The sequence below is a fragment of the Fukomys damarensis genome, unplaced genomic scaffold, assembly GCF_012274545.1.
Source record: "Fukomys damarensis isolate Sample0158 unplaced genomic scaffold, DMR_v1.0_HiC HiC_scaffold_11, whole genome shotgun sequence".
NCBI lineage: Eukaryota > Metazoa > Chordata > Mammalia > Rodentia > Bathyergidae > Fukomys > Fukomys damarensis.
Window position 1 is genome coordinate 19,664,069 of NW_022900923.1, and position 19,264 is coordinate 19,683,332.

Here is a 19,264-nt window from a genome sequence, read left to right on the forward strand (position 1 = left end):
TGGTATAGGAAAAGACTTTATGAACAAATCCTCAGTAGCACGGGAACTAGCAGAAAGAATCAACAACTGGGATCTCATCTTACTAAAAAGCTTCTGTACTTCAAAAGAAACCATTAGCAGAACTAAGAGACAATCTACAATGTGGGAAAAAATTTTTACCAGCTGTACCTCAGACAAAGGACTATTATCAAGGATATATAAAGAATTTAGATTTCTAACAAGATCCAAGATGCTGCTGCTGGCCTTGGTACCACACTCCGCAGACTATTGCTCTTCACTAATCCATTCTTTCAAAATTGTCCGTACTTCCTCAGGGACCAGCATTATTACATGGTGAGCAACTCTCTCTTCACCCTCGACATGGGCAAGCTCTCTTCCTTCCCTCCAAGCATTCATGTGGGCCGTTGCTGTCCACAGGACAGAGGTGTCCTTCTCGGGGCAACTTTCAACTATTTCTTTCCTCTCCAAATATATATTAAAATCCATTTTCAAAACTGTCCTGCTTCTTATTTCTTTCCATTCATTTCTTGCCCGTCGTTCTGCATTCACTGAAGAATGTGGCTTCTGGTTTATCTGCCCATCGTTTCCATGAAGGATGACGTCACTCCCCACGTGACAGGCCTTAAGCCTGGAGACCTCCAACCACCAGAAGTCTCTCATCAACCCTGAGAGCCACTCATTTTGAAATAGCAAAGCTCAAGATCAAGAGTGTGCACACACCCCCATTCACAGCTTCTGTTTTTCTTACTGCTGGCAAATCAATTCATTATTGATGAAAACCTAAGTGTTTTGCTTCCTCCGCTCACTCCTGTATCAATTTCCTTCTCAGTCTGACCTAAACCACGTGCCCTCAGCTTGTCCCTTCTTCTGCCTTCTCTGCCCAAGCGGTCACGCTGGGAGCCCTGGGGGCACAAACCACTAGGTCAGGAGGAGCAGCTGCTGTGCACACTTTTCACAATGTGCCGTAGACTAATGTGCCCCTCGTGCTTCATTTCCAATCCACTGCTAAATCCAAATCCGTTTGGTTAAATCATTAAAATATTTAGAATCAGAGTAGCTCTCACCACCTCTGCAACAGTCCCTCTGCTCTAGGACAACATCCCCTCTCCTCTGAATGGCCACAGCTTCTACTTCCATGATAGGCCCCTTTGAGGGTCTGCTGTCCACACAGCTGTCAGAGCAGCCCATACAAATTCAAGTCTGACCAGATCACTCTTCTGCTTCGAGTCCTCCAGGGCCTCTCAGCACAATCCCAGGCACAGTCCAGTTTGCTAGTGAGGACCAGGCCCTGTGGGATCTGCCTGGGACCTCTGAGAGCTCCTGTCTCCTCCTGGTGCCTTCACCTCCACTCTCTTCACTCACAGTGAGCAGCTCTGCACAGTCTCCCCTTACAGAAACCTGTGTGGTCTCCTTCTTCACTCTCTTCCCCAGCCATGCCAGTCAAATGCTGCCCTCACATGCTTATACCAAATCCTCTTGGTTTGCAGAGGGAGCATATAATCATTTCATATATTATATATTTTATTATTTTGTTATTTTTTTTTCTATCATCCCTGCTAAAATATAAGCTCTTTGAGCCAAGGAGCTTTGATCTTAGGTATTAAATGAAGAGCAAGTTTTCATTGGATGAATTAATAAATTCGTGGCAGCTGATTATGAAATTCTTGAAAATAGATTTTTAGTTGAGTTATTTTATTTCTTCATCATCTAGTACCAGAGGTTGATAAGCGGCTGTGGAAGAAGCAATGGAAACACTGGACCCATGTTTATGTTTCCCGCCAGGAGAAGATGATGGATGCGGAAGAATGGAGAACAAGGCTTCCTCCAGAGAAGCTCTGTGAGGACTCTCGAGAGACCATGCTCCAGCCTTCAGACCAGCCACAAGGGCTGACCCAGAAGCACCCCCTGGAGAAGCCTTATTTCAGTAAACACTGGTAGAAACTTATGTACACAGTAGCCTTGGGGTAAGGACATGATAAAATCCTTCACAGAAAGTATATTCACATGATGGTTAGTGTCTAGCGTCTGGCTAGGTAATAAGGAGTTGAAGTCATGCTCTGGGTCACTTTTTTATCACATGTGGGGAGTTATATTTATGATCACCATTTGAGTTTTTTACAAGGTAAGGCATACACTTTTTTATTTTTTACAACTGCTAGAACTGTATTATTTTGCATGGATGTCCTCAATTAGTCTAACTCATCTCCAGGAAGGATCATGAGACTTGGGAGTGTTATTTCATTCTCTCGACACTAAACTGCTGTGCTTCCAACTGGTCTGCTGGGATTTCAGAAACTCTCCTTTGCCAGGAGATACCAGCAGACAGAGTACATCTTGATACCCCTTGTAGGACAGAGTTGACCCAAGAGACTTCTACAGAGAAAACAAGGTAGTGGTCTGTCCCTACATTGACCACCCTTTATTCTAGACCTAAACTCTACTCATCCATCTCTCTAGGTAACACCATGCTGGCCCCCTTCCACCTGCTAAATACATCCCTGAAATTCTCACAGCCTGCTGCCAAGTAACTTCAAGATATCTACCTGCAAAGTCACTGGTGAACTCTCTAATGCAGAAATGGTGACGGCACCTTCTTATCACGTGCTCCTCTCTGGGTTATAGTAAAAAACCATCTGATATCGTGAGAGTGTATAGGCCCTCCATACTGACTTATCTGGGGATGCCCAACCACAGACTGCTTCCATGCTGAAGAAAGTTTAGATTTTCAAAGTTGTATCCACTCCCTGAAAAGAGAAGCACATCTGCCACCCAAGGACAGGTCTCTGCTCTGGTGTAACGTCCCAGTGGACACTTAAGTCTGGAGAGGGAGAACTTGCTGATCCATTCTTTCTCTCTCTTTCTCTCTCTCTCTCTCTCTCTCTCTCTCTCTCTCTCTCTCTCTCTCTCTCTGTACCAGGGATTGAACACAGGTCCTTGCACTTGCCAGGCAGGTGGCAGAACCACTGAGCTAAATCCCTGGACTCTCTTTTAAAGTAACTCTTCTTTTGTCATCCATTTTTAGAGACAAAGAAAAAGATTAAATCCATTACACAATAACCCTTTAAATATCTAGTGGTAACATTATAAACAAAATGTGAAGTGGAGTCCAAGAGCAAGTCTGAGTGTTTCTTCTAATAAACACTTAGTGACCTTAGTCACTTTATTGATTCCATTCTGAATCTCAAGTTCTGCATCCATAAAATGAGGGCAATTTGAACTTGTGCTGTTGACTCCGGAGGCTATGTTTCTATGTAACCACTCCACCATGCAGCATATTAGGTGCATAATAGTGGAAAAAGAGAGATGGGCTCCTGGCTGCATGGAACTCATTGTCTAGTGAGGTAGACACATTTAACACATCATGATAGCTGGAAACTGAGGTGAATATTCTGAAGGAAGAATCATGGTACCATGAAGATACCTACGAGGGGCTCCTGTCCCGTCCTTTCCCGAGGAAGTCCCACTTGATCTGAGAGCTTCAGGCTGAGATAAATTAATCTGTTAGAGGGGTGTGGTTGGGAAGTATATGAAGTAATGGAACCAACACTTGCAAAGGCTTCTGGTAGAAGCGGGAATGATGTTGGAGGAATTGAGGAAGACAGGGAGGCTGGGATGTAGAGGCTAATCAAGGGCGTAGGCAGTGGGCTCGGATGTGTTGGAAAAGCGGACAAAGGCGGCCCACTCAGGTCCTAATATGCCTCATAAATATTTTTTGTCACAAACGACAATGGAATCTGTTGAAGAGTTTAGGAAAGGGCCTTGATATTATCAGATGTCTGTGTGGAAAATACCATACTTTTAAGAAGTCACACTGATTAAATGTAAAATACTTTTAGAAGTTCCACAGTGCTACAATGTTGGTGGGTGGTTTCCATTAAAGTAGGTCTAATTCACTCTTCTTTCTGTGATTTTGTTGCATCTTGGTATCACCCTTGGACTTTCTGAGAATGTCTCTTCCTGGTCAGTCTGATCCAAAGCATCAAGTCCCATGTGCAAGGTGATTTGTGGGGTATCAGCACATCAGCATGGTGACCATATCCCCCTTATTAAAATCAGCACAGCTTACACTTCCTGTATCAGTCAATGCCTCTGATAATATGTCAATGGCATTAGCTCATTTCTACCCAACAGATATTAGTGATTGATCAGATTACTTTAATTAGTGCTGCCGCCCTTTAGAAAAAGTGACCAGGATGGAAAGAATTCTGGTTGTAGAGGGGATGTGAAAATCTTAGAGCAGACCATACTGTCAAAACCAGCCAGACAGCACCAGATGTATAATGAATGTTGATTAAAGATGAGCTCTTCCTAATTAACCAGGGTTAATCCCTGGGACAATTTTTTATCAAAGAGCCAGCAAAAGATTTCAATGCATCTTTTCTAGAGAAGAAAGCAGTTAATTTCAAATCTGAAGCCTTGTAATGATCAAACTCAAAATAGCCTTTTAGATGTATAGAAAACATTGAAGAGAGTAAGAGGCTCCATTGCTATCCCAAGGGCAGGGCTCCAACCTCCTTAGAACTAAAAAGCTCCTGAATAGCTGACTGCCTGGGCCTTCGTTGACTTATGGGCTATGTGTGAAACCACAACACAGTGAGGAGCACTTCTGCAAAGTCTGTGCTTCTGTGCTGAGCCTCGGGTTCTTCCCCTTCCCGGGTGAAATCCCTTGGTCCTTCTTTCTTCATAGAGAGGAGAAGTCCCCAGGTTACACTTTGCACATTCTGCTAACCTGAGTGTCTCTTACCTTGGGCTTTCACATCATCCACCACAGGGCAAGGGGTCTTCACAATCACGTCGCTGGGCCTGGAACGCCGTCCTGTGTTGTCCACTCCCCAAAGGGTGAACCTGGTGGGCAGGGCAGAGGGGATCATTACCAGAGAGAACGTGGCCAGAGACAATCCATGACTCTGCTGCTCTTGTTATACTGAGATACTCATACTGCCACTCCTCTGGTCAGAAACCATGCAGCCTGGCACCTCTTCCTGTTTTGCATGGGCTCAGGTATAAATTTGCTGATTTGGATCTGGTGGAAAGCATCATAGTGCGGGGCACTGGTTCTCCAGATGGAGCCCCCAGACCTGCAGCCTCAGTGTCAAACTGTGAGCACTGAACCCCAGTGCCTATGAGTGAGGGCTGGGACCAGAAACCTGTGCTCTACCAAGCCTTCCAGGTAATTCAGTTTGTCTTTCTCTCCTTGATTATTTTTTGTTTGTTTTGTTTTGGTTAGTTTTGTGTTTGAGACAGGGTCTCGCTATGTTACCCAGGCTGATCTCAAACTCTTGGGCCTCAAGTGATCCTCCTGCCTTAACCTCCCAAGTAGCTGGGACTACAGCTGTACACCATCACGCCCAGCGGCCTTCCAGATGATTCTGATGCCAGTTTACTTTTGACAACCACTGAGTTGGGAAAGAGTATATATCCTTGGAAACAGATGGCCAGAACTTGGGTTTAAGGCTAGTGGAGCTCCAGTCACGGCCATGAGCCTTACTTTCCCTTATCTGTGAAACGGGATGATAAAAGTCTACTTGCAAGTCCTTGATGAAATGAGGTAAACAGGCACAATAAGACCTGGGGCGTCAAACACATGATGATACTGGACGCATCATATTCTCTTCTGTTCGGTCCACGGCCTTCATCTTTGTGCACAAAGACTGAGTGTAATTTCACTTTCTAAAGTCACAAGTGGAACAACCAGAGTAGGGCCCTTTGGCTTGTCCAAGACTAGATGCTTCATTCTCCATTCCACTGAGCTGCTGCCCACTGTGGAACTGGAACTAAGTGGGAAATGCTATGATCCCCTAGCAATTTAACACACAGTGCCCAGGGAATTCCAGGGAGAAGATGAAGACCTCGCTATCAAAGGCCAAAGGGAAAATTTCCTCCCTGGGACAATGCCTCTTGGAGTTTTGGAATCACCCTTTGGGTGACGGACCTGGATGGAGATGAGAGAGAAATTCTAGAATCTGCTACTCAGAGGGGAATTTGAATCTTACCATGAAAACAAGCTCCTGTGTCTGCTCAGGGCCTCTGATAAGTAACCCAGCCAGTCAGTGTAAAGGAAATCATACAGCATTGCTTTCTTTGTCCCTTCCCTTATTTTGGTATGCTGCCACCAGTAGGCTGCATGGATTGGTAAACAGAATTTCTGGGAGAGGTACAAGCAAAAGGAAGAAAGATTTCTCAAGATGGGGTGGCCTTGGTAGATGTCAGCCAGGCGGGAAACTGTAAGACTGGTGAGGTAGAAAGAAATATAAATTAATTAATGCGTCTTCCAAGAATGTGTGTTCCTTTCAGCAGAGAAAAGACCAACTTATGTCCAACATTCCCTGCCAGCAAAGAAACCTAGAAGACGGTCAGAGTAAGAACCTGTGTGCTGTGGGGAATCATCACTCTTCCCTACACCTCGCCAAACTCTCACACTGGCTTCAAAGGACTCACACAGGCAAGCTCCACCCCTGGAATGTGATGCCCTGCCAAGACTCAGGACACGGAAGCCTGGGCCACCCGGTAGGTCCCTCAGGGACTCCCCCAACCTCCTTGCTGACCAGGACCAAGTCCTCTGCTTCCTCTCCTATGTGTACATGGGGGCTCTATCCACTCCACTAGCCTCTGGGTCACGCCCTGCTCCTGTGTTCTCACCAGCAATCTCACCTAGAACTAAACCCCACCCTAACCTGATCTGAAACCCAGGGTCCTGCCACCCTCTCCTTCTTGCCATTTCTTTCCCCTTGGCACCAGTCCCATACAGCCTCCAAGGACAGCAGTGAGCTGCTCCAGCCCCAGCACTGGCAGCCATGGCATTTCCTCTCCTTTGGCCCTACATACTTCAACTTCTTGGTCCTATTTCTAGAATTGTGGCTGAGGCCACCCAACTCCGAGGCTCCTGTATCTGATTAGACCCGAGTCTGTCTCCACTTCACAGTTTAGTCCTACAACCCAGTCTTGGAGCAGGTACCAGTTGTCTTCCCTGCCTCCTCACCCCAGACCACCTGTAGCTGTGGGATTCAGAGGTGAGGTAGGCTGAAGGCTTGCTCCTTGTGGTCTGGGATCCCCCACGCAGAGCGTGTTTCTCTGTGTCTCTTACACAGAAATTGGGATGGGATCAATTCCCTGCTCAGCCCCCCAAGCTTGTCCCACTCCCCTGGGGTACTCCCACTCTCCCTCGGCTTTATGTCTGGTCTGCTGCAAGTCTCATAGTGTAGAAAGTCAGAGAGCCCAAGGACTTAGTGTGATACAAACTTTGGTAGGACCGTCCCTGTGGGGCTTCAGTGAGCCCCTTCTGCCCCAGAAGATCACGATCCAGGCCCTTTGTGTCTAAAGTCGATCGCCTGCCAGAAGTGGGAGGCTGAGCTTTGCTGCAGACTCTGCCCTGATCCAAGTCCAGCAGTTGTTTGCATCAGAGCTGGGAGATATGAAGCCCTGTTCTCCCCGAGACAGTGCTGCAAGAGCCTGGCCCAGTGCCTCAGTGCTCACAGCCAGGCCCCCCTGCTTCCATCAGCACAGCCCTCTCTACTGTGTCCGAGTCCTGGGCTCTTTAGCAGAGGTCCGCGTGCCTCCTGGTCATCTCCTGTGGGTACGGCCTTGTTTCTTTGTCTTCTCCTGTCTACCTCCTGGGGCCCTGAGCCCGGCCTTGGAATTTCGGGCAGGGTCGCAGTCTGGCTGCTCCCTGACAGCGTGATGCCACCGGCCAGTGCACAAAGGTACCTGCCCTAGACCCCCTATGGCTGATGGCAGCCGATACAATGCCGATGCTGCCGTTCTTCAGTCCCAGGCCTTCCACTTCACGTAGCTTCCCCGAGCTTCCCACCTCAACCTCCGGCCCGTCCCACTCCCCCGGGGGCAGTTTGCTTTACACACCTCTTGCTATAAGTTCCAGCCAAACTGCATCAAGCTGGAACAAAAGTGTCTGTACATACATTAAATTCTCACATCACTCCAAAAGGCAACCAGTGTAAAACTTAGATTCCAAGCTCTAAGCTATTTTTACTAGCATATTTTAATATGACGCAGATATTAGGAAAGGAAGTGCCAGACATGAAGGGAACACCAGTCATCTGGTTAGTAAAGGGACGGGGAGCACATCACACAGTTTCACGTGTAAGATCTGGGAAGGGTTTCTCTGTGTATTGTCAGTTATTACCGTTCCCGCCATTCAACACTGGCAGGACAGTAAGCGAGTCAGCCGGAGGTACTGGACAGAAGAGATAAGCACTGCTTCCAATCCAGAGGGCTCACGTGTAACTACATTCGCTGCTTCATCCAAAATTTCTGGGCTCCTGCCACTGCCGCTTGGCTGGGACGGCTCAGTGCGTACTTAGAGACGTCGTGATGACACTGACCAACCAGGCTGTGTGTGCGTGAGAGGCTGTGGAGCCTGGCTCAGCTCCAGGGCCAGATCTTAAAGGCCTGGGGCTCAATGTGCCTGAAGGGTCCTGAGGCTCCTCCTGTCCAGGGCTGGCTGTGCTGCCTGCAACTTTCCTGCTTTACCCTTCCAACCCTGGTGTTTCCTGCTGATCCCTCTGGTTCAGCCACCATTTTCTGAATTATGTCTGCCATCACGTGCCCAGAAAGGCCTGCGCTCCCTTGGGAGCAGGGGCTGTGAGAGGGGACATTGGGCTAGAAGGCCAGGATCACTCACCTTCCCGTTCTGAAAATGAAGCAGTTGGACCAGAAACACTTTAAGATCCCTTCCAGTGAAGGGTCCTTTAAAGTTTGTGTATTATTGACCCTTCTCCAAATAACGTTCTTTAAAATGAATTAAATACATCAGATCACAAAGGATGCTAGCTGAAATTTAGCTTTACCTGTGTGGTCACCAGTGAAGAGCAATATCTCCAGTCACCCAGGATTGGCCAGGATTTCCAGACATATTTAATAAAGAATACCACAGATCAGATCTCCACAAATGACTAGAAGTCTCTGTTCCAGAGTTGAAGGGACTTAACAGTTTCTTGGTGCTTAGGGACAAAACTGAGTCTGGAGCCTATTCATTCTCAGCTCTTAATTTCAGATTTTGTCACAGGCCTTCCTGGACCCTTCACAGAAAGGAACCGTTCTGGCCACCCACATCACCCTCTTCCTGTGATCTGCAGTGCCACCTGGTGGACATTGGTTGTTTCTGCTTTAGTCCCAGGCATCTCTCTAACTTCAAAAATCAACATTGGCGGAAAGTTTCTGTTTTCCAGCACACTGGAGGGGGGCACCAGAAGATCACTAGGGCGAGTAGAAGTGGGAGAAAGTATTGATCTCAAATCTTTGATCAAGAAACAGCCTGGTTGGGACCAGTAAGAGGAGGGTCCCAGATTGGGTAATCTAGTCATTCCTAAAGGAACTGTGCCAGTCTCTTCCTCACTGAACTTTGAAATTCCTAATTAACAGTTGTAAATTAGTGACAGATATTAGTGAGGTCTTATTACACACAATAATGCAAGTTTAACTGAGTTTGAGATGTTTTATATCAGATTGGTGAGCTGCATTTCCAAATCCTGTTCCGTTACCTGGCTGTGCCCCTCCCAAGAGAGCCCATGAGGATGGCAGGGCCATCGCCCACAGAGAAAACCACACTCCCTGATCTTCCTGTTCCCTTCTATGCCCATGTGCGCCCTTCTGGGCCTCTAGAATATCACTTGTCGAGACGTGTTTCACTTTGTCACGCACAGGCTCTGCTTACAGCTCTTACTCCTGCGCCGAAGATACTGAGCCCAAACATCTCAGTTCATCTCAATCAGTGCCACTCAGAAGTCTAGTGCCCTTCATCTTTGAACTCTTTGACTGTGGAAATGGAACTGATTTCTTCTGGAAGCCTTGACGCTATGCCTGTGACCTCATCTGTAAACTGTTAAATGTTTTTCATACCGATGGGGTCAAAAGGTCCCAGAGCTGCCTCACTCTGCATTCTGCCTTCACCCTCAGAGTTTTCCATGACTTCGATTCTCTCACCGTCTCTCCTGCTTCGGCGGATGCTGCACAAGTATTTTACAATCATCCCCAGAGCAGAGAAAGAGATGGTGAAAGAGCTCACCATTCCAAGGGCCATGATGTAATTCACCGGATTTTCTTTAAGGAAAAAATGCTGACCAGTTCTAAGCTCAATACATTATTTCTGTACTGGTGGAGCTCGTTTTATAAAGTGCAGTCCTCAGTCTCCTCATCCTTTCCTCAAAAAGAAAAAGAAAACTTTTCTCCACTGACATTCAGCATTCACTCTATTCTCCCTCTTGTTTTCTCCTGTTGCCTTTTCTGGTCATTTCTGCAGCCTTAATCCCTTCTAGTCTCCTCTCCTTTGCTCTCCTTGCCCAGAATCTAATATGCCTGTTCCAACATTACTCCAGCATTTGACATTCTGCACAACCCAGTTCAGAAGACATTCACTCTCCTTAAAATCGATCCTTTCTTTCCCTCAACACATTCCTTGTACTTCTAACATGTGTTCTGTCTTACATTAAAATTCATTGTTCATACATTTTGCTTGCATGTTGCAAGTTTTTGAGGGACAAGGCTGTTATCTTTTGAAATTCCACTCCCATGAATGCCTAAGCACTCAAGGAGGTTCTTTATAATGCCCATGGGGTGGGACTTCAGGGACACAGTATCTTCTGCCGACTCTCTGAAGGAACTCAAGTGGGAAAAGGGAAGCAGCGAAGAGCCTTGGGTCTTTGAGTTTAAGAATTCATTAAGCAGGTGAGTGCTACTCACATGTAAATGGTGTCGGGCTCCAGGCATCGGATGATGAGGGAGATGGTGCTGAGCTGTTTGTCGGGCACCTGAGATGGCATGGCGCAAGGGGACTTAGCTCCAGAGATGATGTCATCCACAAAGCTCAGTACCGTTTCTGCCCAGAGGGGGAGCAACAGGAAAAGGGGAGAAAGAGAGTCGGCCAAGCAAGAAGGACACGGAACCAACCCAGTGAGCATTTCCTGCTAGAGAAAGGACACCTGGAAGCAGCGGTCTTTCCTGGCTGATGCATATTTAACCAGTCAACCCGAAGCCATTCTCCAGAGTTAGTTCAGAAACAACGAAGGCAAGGTGTACATACCACATCTGTGAACTCTTTCGTGAAACGCTCCTGGTACGGACAGAGAACAGCTACTGTGGTCAAGGGTCACTGCCCTACTGAGCAGTGTCTGTACACACCAGAAAGAGCCTGAAAAGAAGCCGTAGACCTCTTTCCAGGCCTGAGGGCGGCTGCATGTGTCTCTGCACCCCAGCAACAAGTTCGCCAGAGGCTATTTACCCTGAGTTAGATTGCAGACATCACCATCCTGCTGGGGACCACATCTTCCACATAAGTTTTAGCGATGATTTATGTTGACCTTTCCCTGCATGTAGACTACAAATAATAAACCATGGAAGACTTTTCATGGTGTGTTTCCGCTCCTTTAAAACTTCCCTTTCCTAGCTGGACCTGACAAAAGCTGAGTTTGCTTTAGGACAAGACATGGAGCAAGGGCATTTATTTACCAATGCTTTTGCCTGGAGGGGGTTATTAGCAAAGGCATTTTTTTTTTTCTGTAATCATGGCAGTGGTTAGCAGAGAATTGTTTCCTAATTGTGGGCTAGGATAACTAGTGTACTGTACTGTTCTTGCTTTGTGAGTGAGCCTAGAGGCAATGACATGGACACCTCTTTTATAAACAAAAAGAAAAGCAAAACTCAAAACAAGGCTTTGTCAGACGCTCATCATGCAAAAACTCTTAAACACACAAGATGGCTGTGGCTTGAAAGAGACAACAGCTGCTTCTCCTGCTCCTTCCTTCTTGTTGTGGGATCCCAGAGGCCTGGGGCAAAGCACCCAGGTAGGGCATTTTTCTTTTGTTTTCTTTCTGCCACTATGGATCAAGGAGAGCCCACGAAGTGGGGCGTGCTCACCTGTCTCCACTTTGGAGTGGTCCATCCTGTCAGTGACCTTCTCTTGACGGATGAGGTAATCCACAATCTGCACCCCGATCGGCGGCTCTGAGTGTTCCCACTCCAGGACCACAAGGGTGCTGCTGGGCTCGTGAACCGTGGAGAGTCTCAGCCTGAGTGCAGAAAAGAAGAGAAATGCAATGAGGACCCAGTGGAGATCTCACTGGTCACCTGCCATCTTCCCAGTTGTTGCTACACTGCAAACCCTTCTAAACAAACTACTAAGATGATCTTTCCACGGCCATGTTTGTTCAGAGGATGGTAACTGATGAGTCCTAGCCTTTAGATATGTAAGTGCCTGCCATAAATTAATTGTAAGTAAACAAGTAATTATATAAGAATAGATGAATGAATATCTGAATGTTACATGGTCAGGTAATAAGGCTTTGAAGATATACTTTATATAGCTTGAAGATATTATTTCTGGATTTTTCTCTTAAGAAATAACAAGGGAATATGTGTGTAACACCCATATAAAGACCCACTGAAGTGGTGTTCAAGAGAAGCTTGTGTTAATAAGGCTACGGTTAGCTTAGGCTCCAGAGAATGTACTCTTGGGATCTGCCCTGCCCATCACCACTTCCCCTCTTGCTGTGGAAGCTAACACAGCTTCCTTCCCACGCCTTCTTCAGCCTGGGCCTTGGAACAGGCTCACTTTGGAAGTATTGCCCCCTGGGGGCTTCACTGGGCAGCAGAAAGTTGGTCACAGGTCATGTTCCCCTTGAAGTGATGTCTTGAGCCTGTTTTCCTAAGTTCTGATTTCAATTTCTGTCTTTTCTCTTGGGTTTCTATGAATATCCTGGTTCCTGATTCCAGCCTCTGCTTGTTTTTCCCAATTCATAACCTCTTGTTTCTTGACAAGCTGTCCATTTTGATTACAGTTTTGCCTTGCTGTCCTGTACATCTTTGTGCCTTGTAAAGACTCAGTAATTATTGTTGACACTCACTGGTCTTCATCTCCCAATTGTCCAAGTGGTTTCAATTCACTGCCATGTTCTGACTTCTTGTCTGTGGCTCAGGTTTCTCTCTTGCTTCCAATTCTCTGTTTCTTCCTAGACCACTGGATTCTAAAGGTTTTCCCAGTTCCTGATCCCCAGGCTCTCTCCATTATAAGTATGCCTTAGCCCCTGCACCTCACAACCATGCATCATCCTGCCTCTGCTCCTCTCCACTGAGCTCACAGGTGCCTCTTAGCCAGGATCCCCGGGCAAGAGACCGTGGAAGGATTGCCTCAGACCAGCTGCAATGTTGAATTTTAATTCAGCAAATGTTTATGAAATGCCTAGTACTTGTCAGGATTACTGGATGCTAGGAATGCAGTGGTACACAGCCCACTCCAGTCCCAGAACCACAACCACTATACTTGGATTTTTGTTTGTTTGCTTGTTTCCGGTATTGGGGCTTGAACTCGGGACCTTGCACTTACGAGGCAGGCATGGCGCCACTGAGCTAAATCCCCGGCCCTCAGCCTTATTATAGTCTTATTATACTTGTAATAAGAAATCATTCAATGCCATGGAAGAAATAGTAAGGCGTTCAACTAGTCGGGAAATAATAAAAAGCACATGTTCTTCTGCTAGTGGCTACTATGATGAAGAAGTGCATAGTTTGTGTATGACATTAAGATGGAAAAGATCCAAAACAGTGCGGATATTGACAAATTCATTAATTAGAGTCATATGCAGAATACTATTTTGAAGAAAAAGCACTAGGAAGCTTAAGTAAGTAACTAAGCCTTCTGAGAACTCAAATTCTATGAAAATATGAACTAAGGCCAGCCTGTACTAAGAAATAAAAGTGTGTGTGATTTACATGGACTCATGCAAAATTAGACTGTATTTCTATTTCCAACTGCCAATTAAAATGCAAGAATATAAGTTCTGTTACTGAAAGAAGTAATTAGAATCGACCCAAAAGAGTGAAGTCTTTGATAGACATTTCCTGCTTGTGGGACTTTAGCCTCACTTTTTCTTCAGCTATGACATTTAGTAAACACAGGGTAGACATGAAATCAGCCTTGAGACAAAGAAGCTGGACTTCGTGATAACTGTTCAGTGGTTTCAGCGTTTCCTTTCAAAGGTAACTTTCTTATCTGCTGAATCACCAGATTCTCCTAGTTGGCTCCCTTGCTACTAAATTAAAGGACTTTTGCTTTGGGCTTTCTTCACTTTGCCAGCTCGTCCTGCCAGTCCTCCTCTTGGGGACACTACTTCGGCGGCTCAATTCCCATGATGGGTACCACATTAGAGGCCAAGCTGAGTTTCTGCCTTGGGCCCTGGGCCCTTGGCTCAACAAGTTCTGTTTAGCCTTCCTTTGAGGGAGGGAGAAGTGGATGTGTCTGTTTCCTGGGCACCTCCACGGTACTTCACCCTCTTCCTGCCTCAAATGCAGACACACCCAGTGCTCACCCTAGCCCACCGAGCTTCCTAGGCATCCTTGATCAGAGCTGCAGTTCTCTCCCATTTATTGAGAAATGACTGAGATCATCTTACTCTAGCGTTTACTTTTTCACAAAATGCCATTTCTCTCTGCCCACTGATCAACTGCAGAGCTACGCCTCAGACCTCCCAGGTAAGGCCACGTGAAACTGGCTTCCCTTCACACCTGCATGATTTTGGTGTTGCCTCCTTCAGTTCCTCCTCCCAGCCACCCAGGTCATAAGCCTGAGGTCCATTCTCTGCTTTTTCTTCCTTCTCATCCCATAGTCGATCAGCCACCGGGACTTGTGGTTGATTCTACCAAAACCTTTCTCAGTTTTACACTTTCCATATTGTAATGGAGGAGAACATGATCTCACAGCCCCAGCCCTGCTTCCTGCTCTATCACCTTGGGAAAATTATTCAATCTATTTAACCCATTCCTTGTTTATGAACTGGGTGGGGGTCACAGCCATGTGGAACTATTCCACAAAATCCAGTAAGTGTCCAGTAGGTGGCAGTATTGTGGATCTAGTTAAGACCTCACTATAGCTCTCTAACTTCATCGCCGATGGCAATGTTACCTGTTATCTTCCAGCTCTGATGTCCTGCTTTTTGCACCTTTAAGGAGCAGTGCATGTGCCATGTCCTTCATGAAGCCTTCACCATTGCCCACATTCAGAACCAAACAGCCCCTCTTCCCACTTTCCATAAGTGATTATAACACCTGTCAGACTTTTTCTATAACAATTTGTGTCCTGCGTCCCCTAGTAGATAGAAAGGTCCCCAAAGGCAGGTACTGTGCCATGTTCTGCTTACTGATCTCAAGAGTTCAGTTTATTGCTTGGCAAACAGTGGACCCTACATTTTTCTCAGGGTAATGCTGAGGCAGACATGCAAGAGAGAGGCAGGGAAAGGGAACCGTACACAGGCTGTGGCAGAGGCGCGCAGGTGGGGAGTCCATCGGCCCCGAAAGCAGTGGAGTCGCATCGACACCAGTCCTCAATGACATCTCCGGTCCCTGAGCACCAGAGAGAGCTCATGGTGGCTTCCTGTAGGAGCTGCAAGAGAGAGCAAAGAGTGAGTGTGGGGGAGCCAAAGCTGGGTCATCAGAAATGACACCGGGCTGCCAAGGTTCTGCATGGCCCTCCATTACTTCCAGAGATCAGGTTGTGTCAATGCTTGATTATTTTTTGGTCTAAAATTATTATGCCAGGAGATGGTTTCTGGGGATACTAAGCCCTGTACAATTTCTGGGCTATCCCTTTTCTTCCAGCCTAATAGTTCATGGTTATAACCTTGGAAGACAGCCATATTCCATCATCTATCTCCCTCAGACTGCCCTCCATAAAGCCACATACTTGACTCTAGGAACAGTGGCCTCTTTACCACACATCTCTGGATAGCCTGGCTTGACCATTCTTCCCTCCGGCAGAGCCTCTCTGCCCTTCCTCAGATGCCTCTCTGCACGTCCTTATTTGCCCTAGCATTTTCTTCACATTCCTTTTGTGTGCCTAGCAAGCCAGTTACAATATTTAGGCCCTTCTGCTTTGGGTTGAGAGCAGGCAGTAGATCTACTTTTCTTAATAGGCTAGACGTATGAGAAGCTATGGCAAAAAGGCTAAGAACTGTGCTCTGGACCAGTCTGCCCTGATAAAAACATCACTTTTGCCAATCAATTCCATGTGACCTTGGGCAAGTTATGTAAACTCGGTTTCCTCGATGATAAAACAGAATAAAAATGGTGCTTTCCTAATAAAGGCATTGTGACAACTAAGACAATATATGCTAAGTAAAATAATATATGCATAGTACTTGATACATAATAGTCATAAATAAATGCTAACAATTATTTTTGTCTTTGAATGACAAGGTTGAGTTTTATGAAGAGCCTTTAACTACCACAGAGCCTAACCCAATTCTTTACATAAGTACGCTCATGGAGATGTTTACTACTAAGTAAAAAGACAAACTGAGCCCACTGAGTAATCAAACTGTGCTAAGGGCAATTCCCAGGTGGGAGACGTGCCCCTCAGCGGGGACTCTGGTCCTCAGCTCCAGGCCAGGGTAATGGTGGCAGCTCCAAGCTTGCCAAGCTCACAGCAAACTTCTCTCTGCATCACGCTACACCTGTAGCTTTAGCTTTCCCTCTTCACTCGGTTCCACTCTCACTACGCCCTAATTGGCAAATTAAATAAATAAAACCTGTTTATTTGGACAAATTTAGACCAAAACATTTGGAGAGAAGAAGAAAGGTAAGGAGTAAGGAGGGGAGGGGAGCGAAGAGCAAAACAAGAATGGGAGGGAGGGAGGGAAAAGGAAAGAGATGATTCTACAAAATTCCAAATATCTGAAGCCAAAACCAGCATCCTATGTTCTATGCCTTCAGAGCTTAGCATTGAGCCACGATTGCAAGCTTTTTAGAGACCCAGACCAAACTGCAACCCAAAACCCACTTACTTTTCACAAGTTCTAGCATTGGAATTAAGCTGGAATACTGAGTTTTAGTTTAGAAAAAAGAAGAACTCTTCATTAATATATTTTGTCTTGAAAACTACAGTCACACGTATTCCACAGATTTGCCACCGATGGCATGGACCATCTCAGGTGAGGACTGTTGAAATAAGTGTCCATACCCATTCTCTCCCCCAGACTGAGAGCCTACAGGAAGCAAGAACTAATTCCTGAGTATAACTATCATTTGTATAGAGATTCATAACTTATAATTCCTTTTCAGATGCCAACACTCTGATAAACTGCTGTCTTGTTTTTCCAGTGGAGAACTCCAAGATTTAAAGAAGTTAGGTAAATTTCTCAGGATCACAGGGACTGAAGAGGGAGTTCCAGGACCTAAATTCAACACATCTCCTTGTCATTTCAGGCTCTTTCCATCAAGTGCACTGACTTAAGGTGTCCACCAGTGAGGTGTTCACTAGGTGCCTCATCTAATTAAATCAAATTCAAATCAAGAGGAGCACTAGGAAAGCAGACTTTCTTTGAGCCAGGTAGAATAAAAAAGAAATAGTGATAGCTGCCTGGTAGCCTTCAATCAACACGCATTTGCTAGGCACCTACCAAGGGATCATTTCTTGTGCTGGTCATGACAGTGGTGCAGGAGACACTTAGGGACCTTGTCTGCATAAGTCTCACATCAGATAACAAGTTACAGAACTGCCCAAATAATCACAGCTGGGGTAAGGACTCCTAAGGAAGAGGTCGGTGTTACTAATGCACATGGCCGCCAGAGGCAAAGGAAAGGGCTGGATGATCTCACTGAGGGATTCGGGAAAGGCCTCCTTGAAGATGTGCCGTTTTTAAATGAGCCCTGAGGGATAGGTCAAAGGTTATCTGGTCACAGCCGGCACTCAGGAGGGTGAGGCAGGAGGATCGCTGTGAGTTCGAGACCAGCCTGGGCTACATATTGAGTTCCAGGTCAGTCTCAACTACACAGTGAGATCCTGTCTCAAAAAAACAAACAACAAAAAAAGTTATCTTGTCACAAAAGTTGAGGTAGTGCTGCAGGTAGATAAAAACAATATTAAAGAAGACCTGCCTGGATATAAGTTGATTTCTAAAAGCCATTGAAAAAGGTGAGTCTGTCTGTAAAGAAAAGGCGAGAATGGCAGAGAGAAGGGTGAAGAGATGCTTCACCAGGGAGAGGAATGTAGTGTGGGGTTAGAACAGGCAGCTTGGACCAGTGTAACGGGAGTCACATTTCTAGAGCCGTATAAGCCATTAAAGGGTCTTGAACTTGGGAACAAGAAGACCAGATTTTTAATCCAAAAGAGTATGGAAAAACATATATGATGCCAAATGTCTTAAATGATGCTTCCTCAAAAGCTTTAGCTTTCTAACTTTCCTTCCCAACATGCTATGACAGCTTGAACTTGCTGGATCCTGAGTAAAAGTTGTGAATAAACGATGGATAAAAAATCAAGAAGAAATCTTTTTGAAACGGAAGAGAAAGGAAAATATTTTTCTTAGTGCCTACAATGTGCCACACGTTGCACAGGGAATCTGCATTTGTTATTAGATCTAATCCTAAGCCCAGAAAGGAAATAGAACTTTCCAGTATTTTTTATTGTTTTTCTCTAAGGCAAGCAGCTCAACTTATAACCCAGTTCATCTATACATTAATTTATCCATTTATTCACCCATCGTTCATTTAAATAGCAGAGCACCAACCACTGCTAGGCATTCAGTAGAAGAAGAGACATTTCTCATGGCCTAGAGAGGAGAAAATAACTGCAAACAACTCTAACAGTAGGCCTGCTTGTTTTAAAAGACAAATATACGTGCACACTGGGAATTACAAAGACCTGAGGTGGACCAGGAAAATAAAGGAGGACTCTCCATAGTGTGTGATATCTGAGCTGAAACTGGGCGTAACAGTAAGAGTTTGCCTGTGGCAGAAATGTTGGTGAGGACGTTGTCCTTGGCCCAGAGTTGGAAGTCTGAAGGCCAGATACATGAGGAAAAACAGGTTGTACTTGAGGAGCATAATGGTTTAGATCTAAAATGTGTCCTGAGAGCCTCGCGAGTTCAGAGGCAGAGCTTTGGAGGGGCACTGGCTCCTGGGGGTACTGTACCCATCAGAGGATCAACCCAAAGGTGAGTTCACAGCCGAAATGAGTCGGGCCTGGCTAGAAGAGCCAGGTCTGGGAGCACAACTTGGAAGCGTGCATTCTTTTGTGTTTTGTTTTGTTTTTAGACAGGGTCTTGCTATGTAGTTCAGGCTGGCCTGGAACTCACTGTGCAGCTCATACTGGCTTCAAAAATCACAGCGATCCTCCAGCCTCAGCCTCCTAAGTGATGGGATTACAGGCGTGTGCCACCACTGCAGCATGGAAAGGTGCATTCTTGTTCCCAGCTCCTCTCCTCTTCTCTCTCTCTCTCTCTCTCTCTCTCTCTCTCTCTCTCTCTCTCTCTGCTTTCTCTGC

General features: G+C 46.0%; 1 protein-coding gene across 3 annotated transcripts in view; it reads right to left on the reverse strand.

Annotated features, from left to right (window-relative positions):
• Positions 1-19,264, reverse strand: part of Astn1 (astrotactin 1) — a 325,481-nt gene that overhangs the window by 33,510 nt on the left and 272,707 nt on the right. For all 3 annotated transcript variants that reach the window (XM_033762107.1, XM_019208353.1, XM_010630211.1), the window contains exons 18-21: positions 15,252-15,385; positions 11,869-12,020; positions 10,696-10,831; positions 4,745-4,845 (exon numbers count right to left, since the gene is read on the reverse strand). In XM_033762107.1, the coding sequence (XP_033617998.1) occupies positions 4,745-4,845; positions 10,696-10,831; positions 11,869-12,020; positions 15,252-15,385 (523 nt within the window). The remainder of the gene's footprint in view (positions 1-4,744; positions 4,846-10,695; positions 10,832-11,868; positions 12,021-15,251; positions 15,386-19,264) is intronic.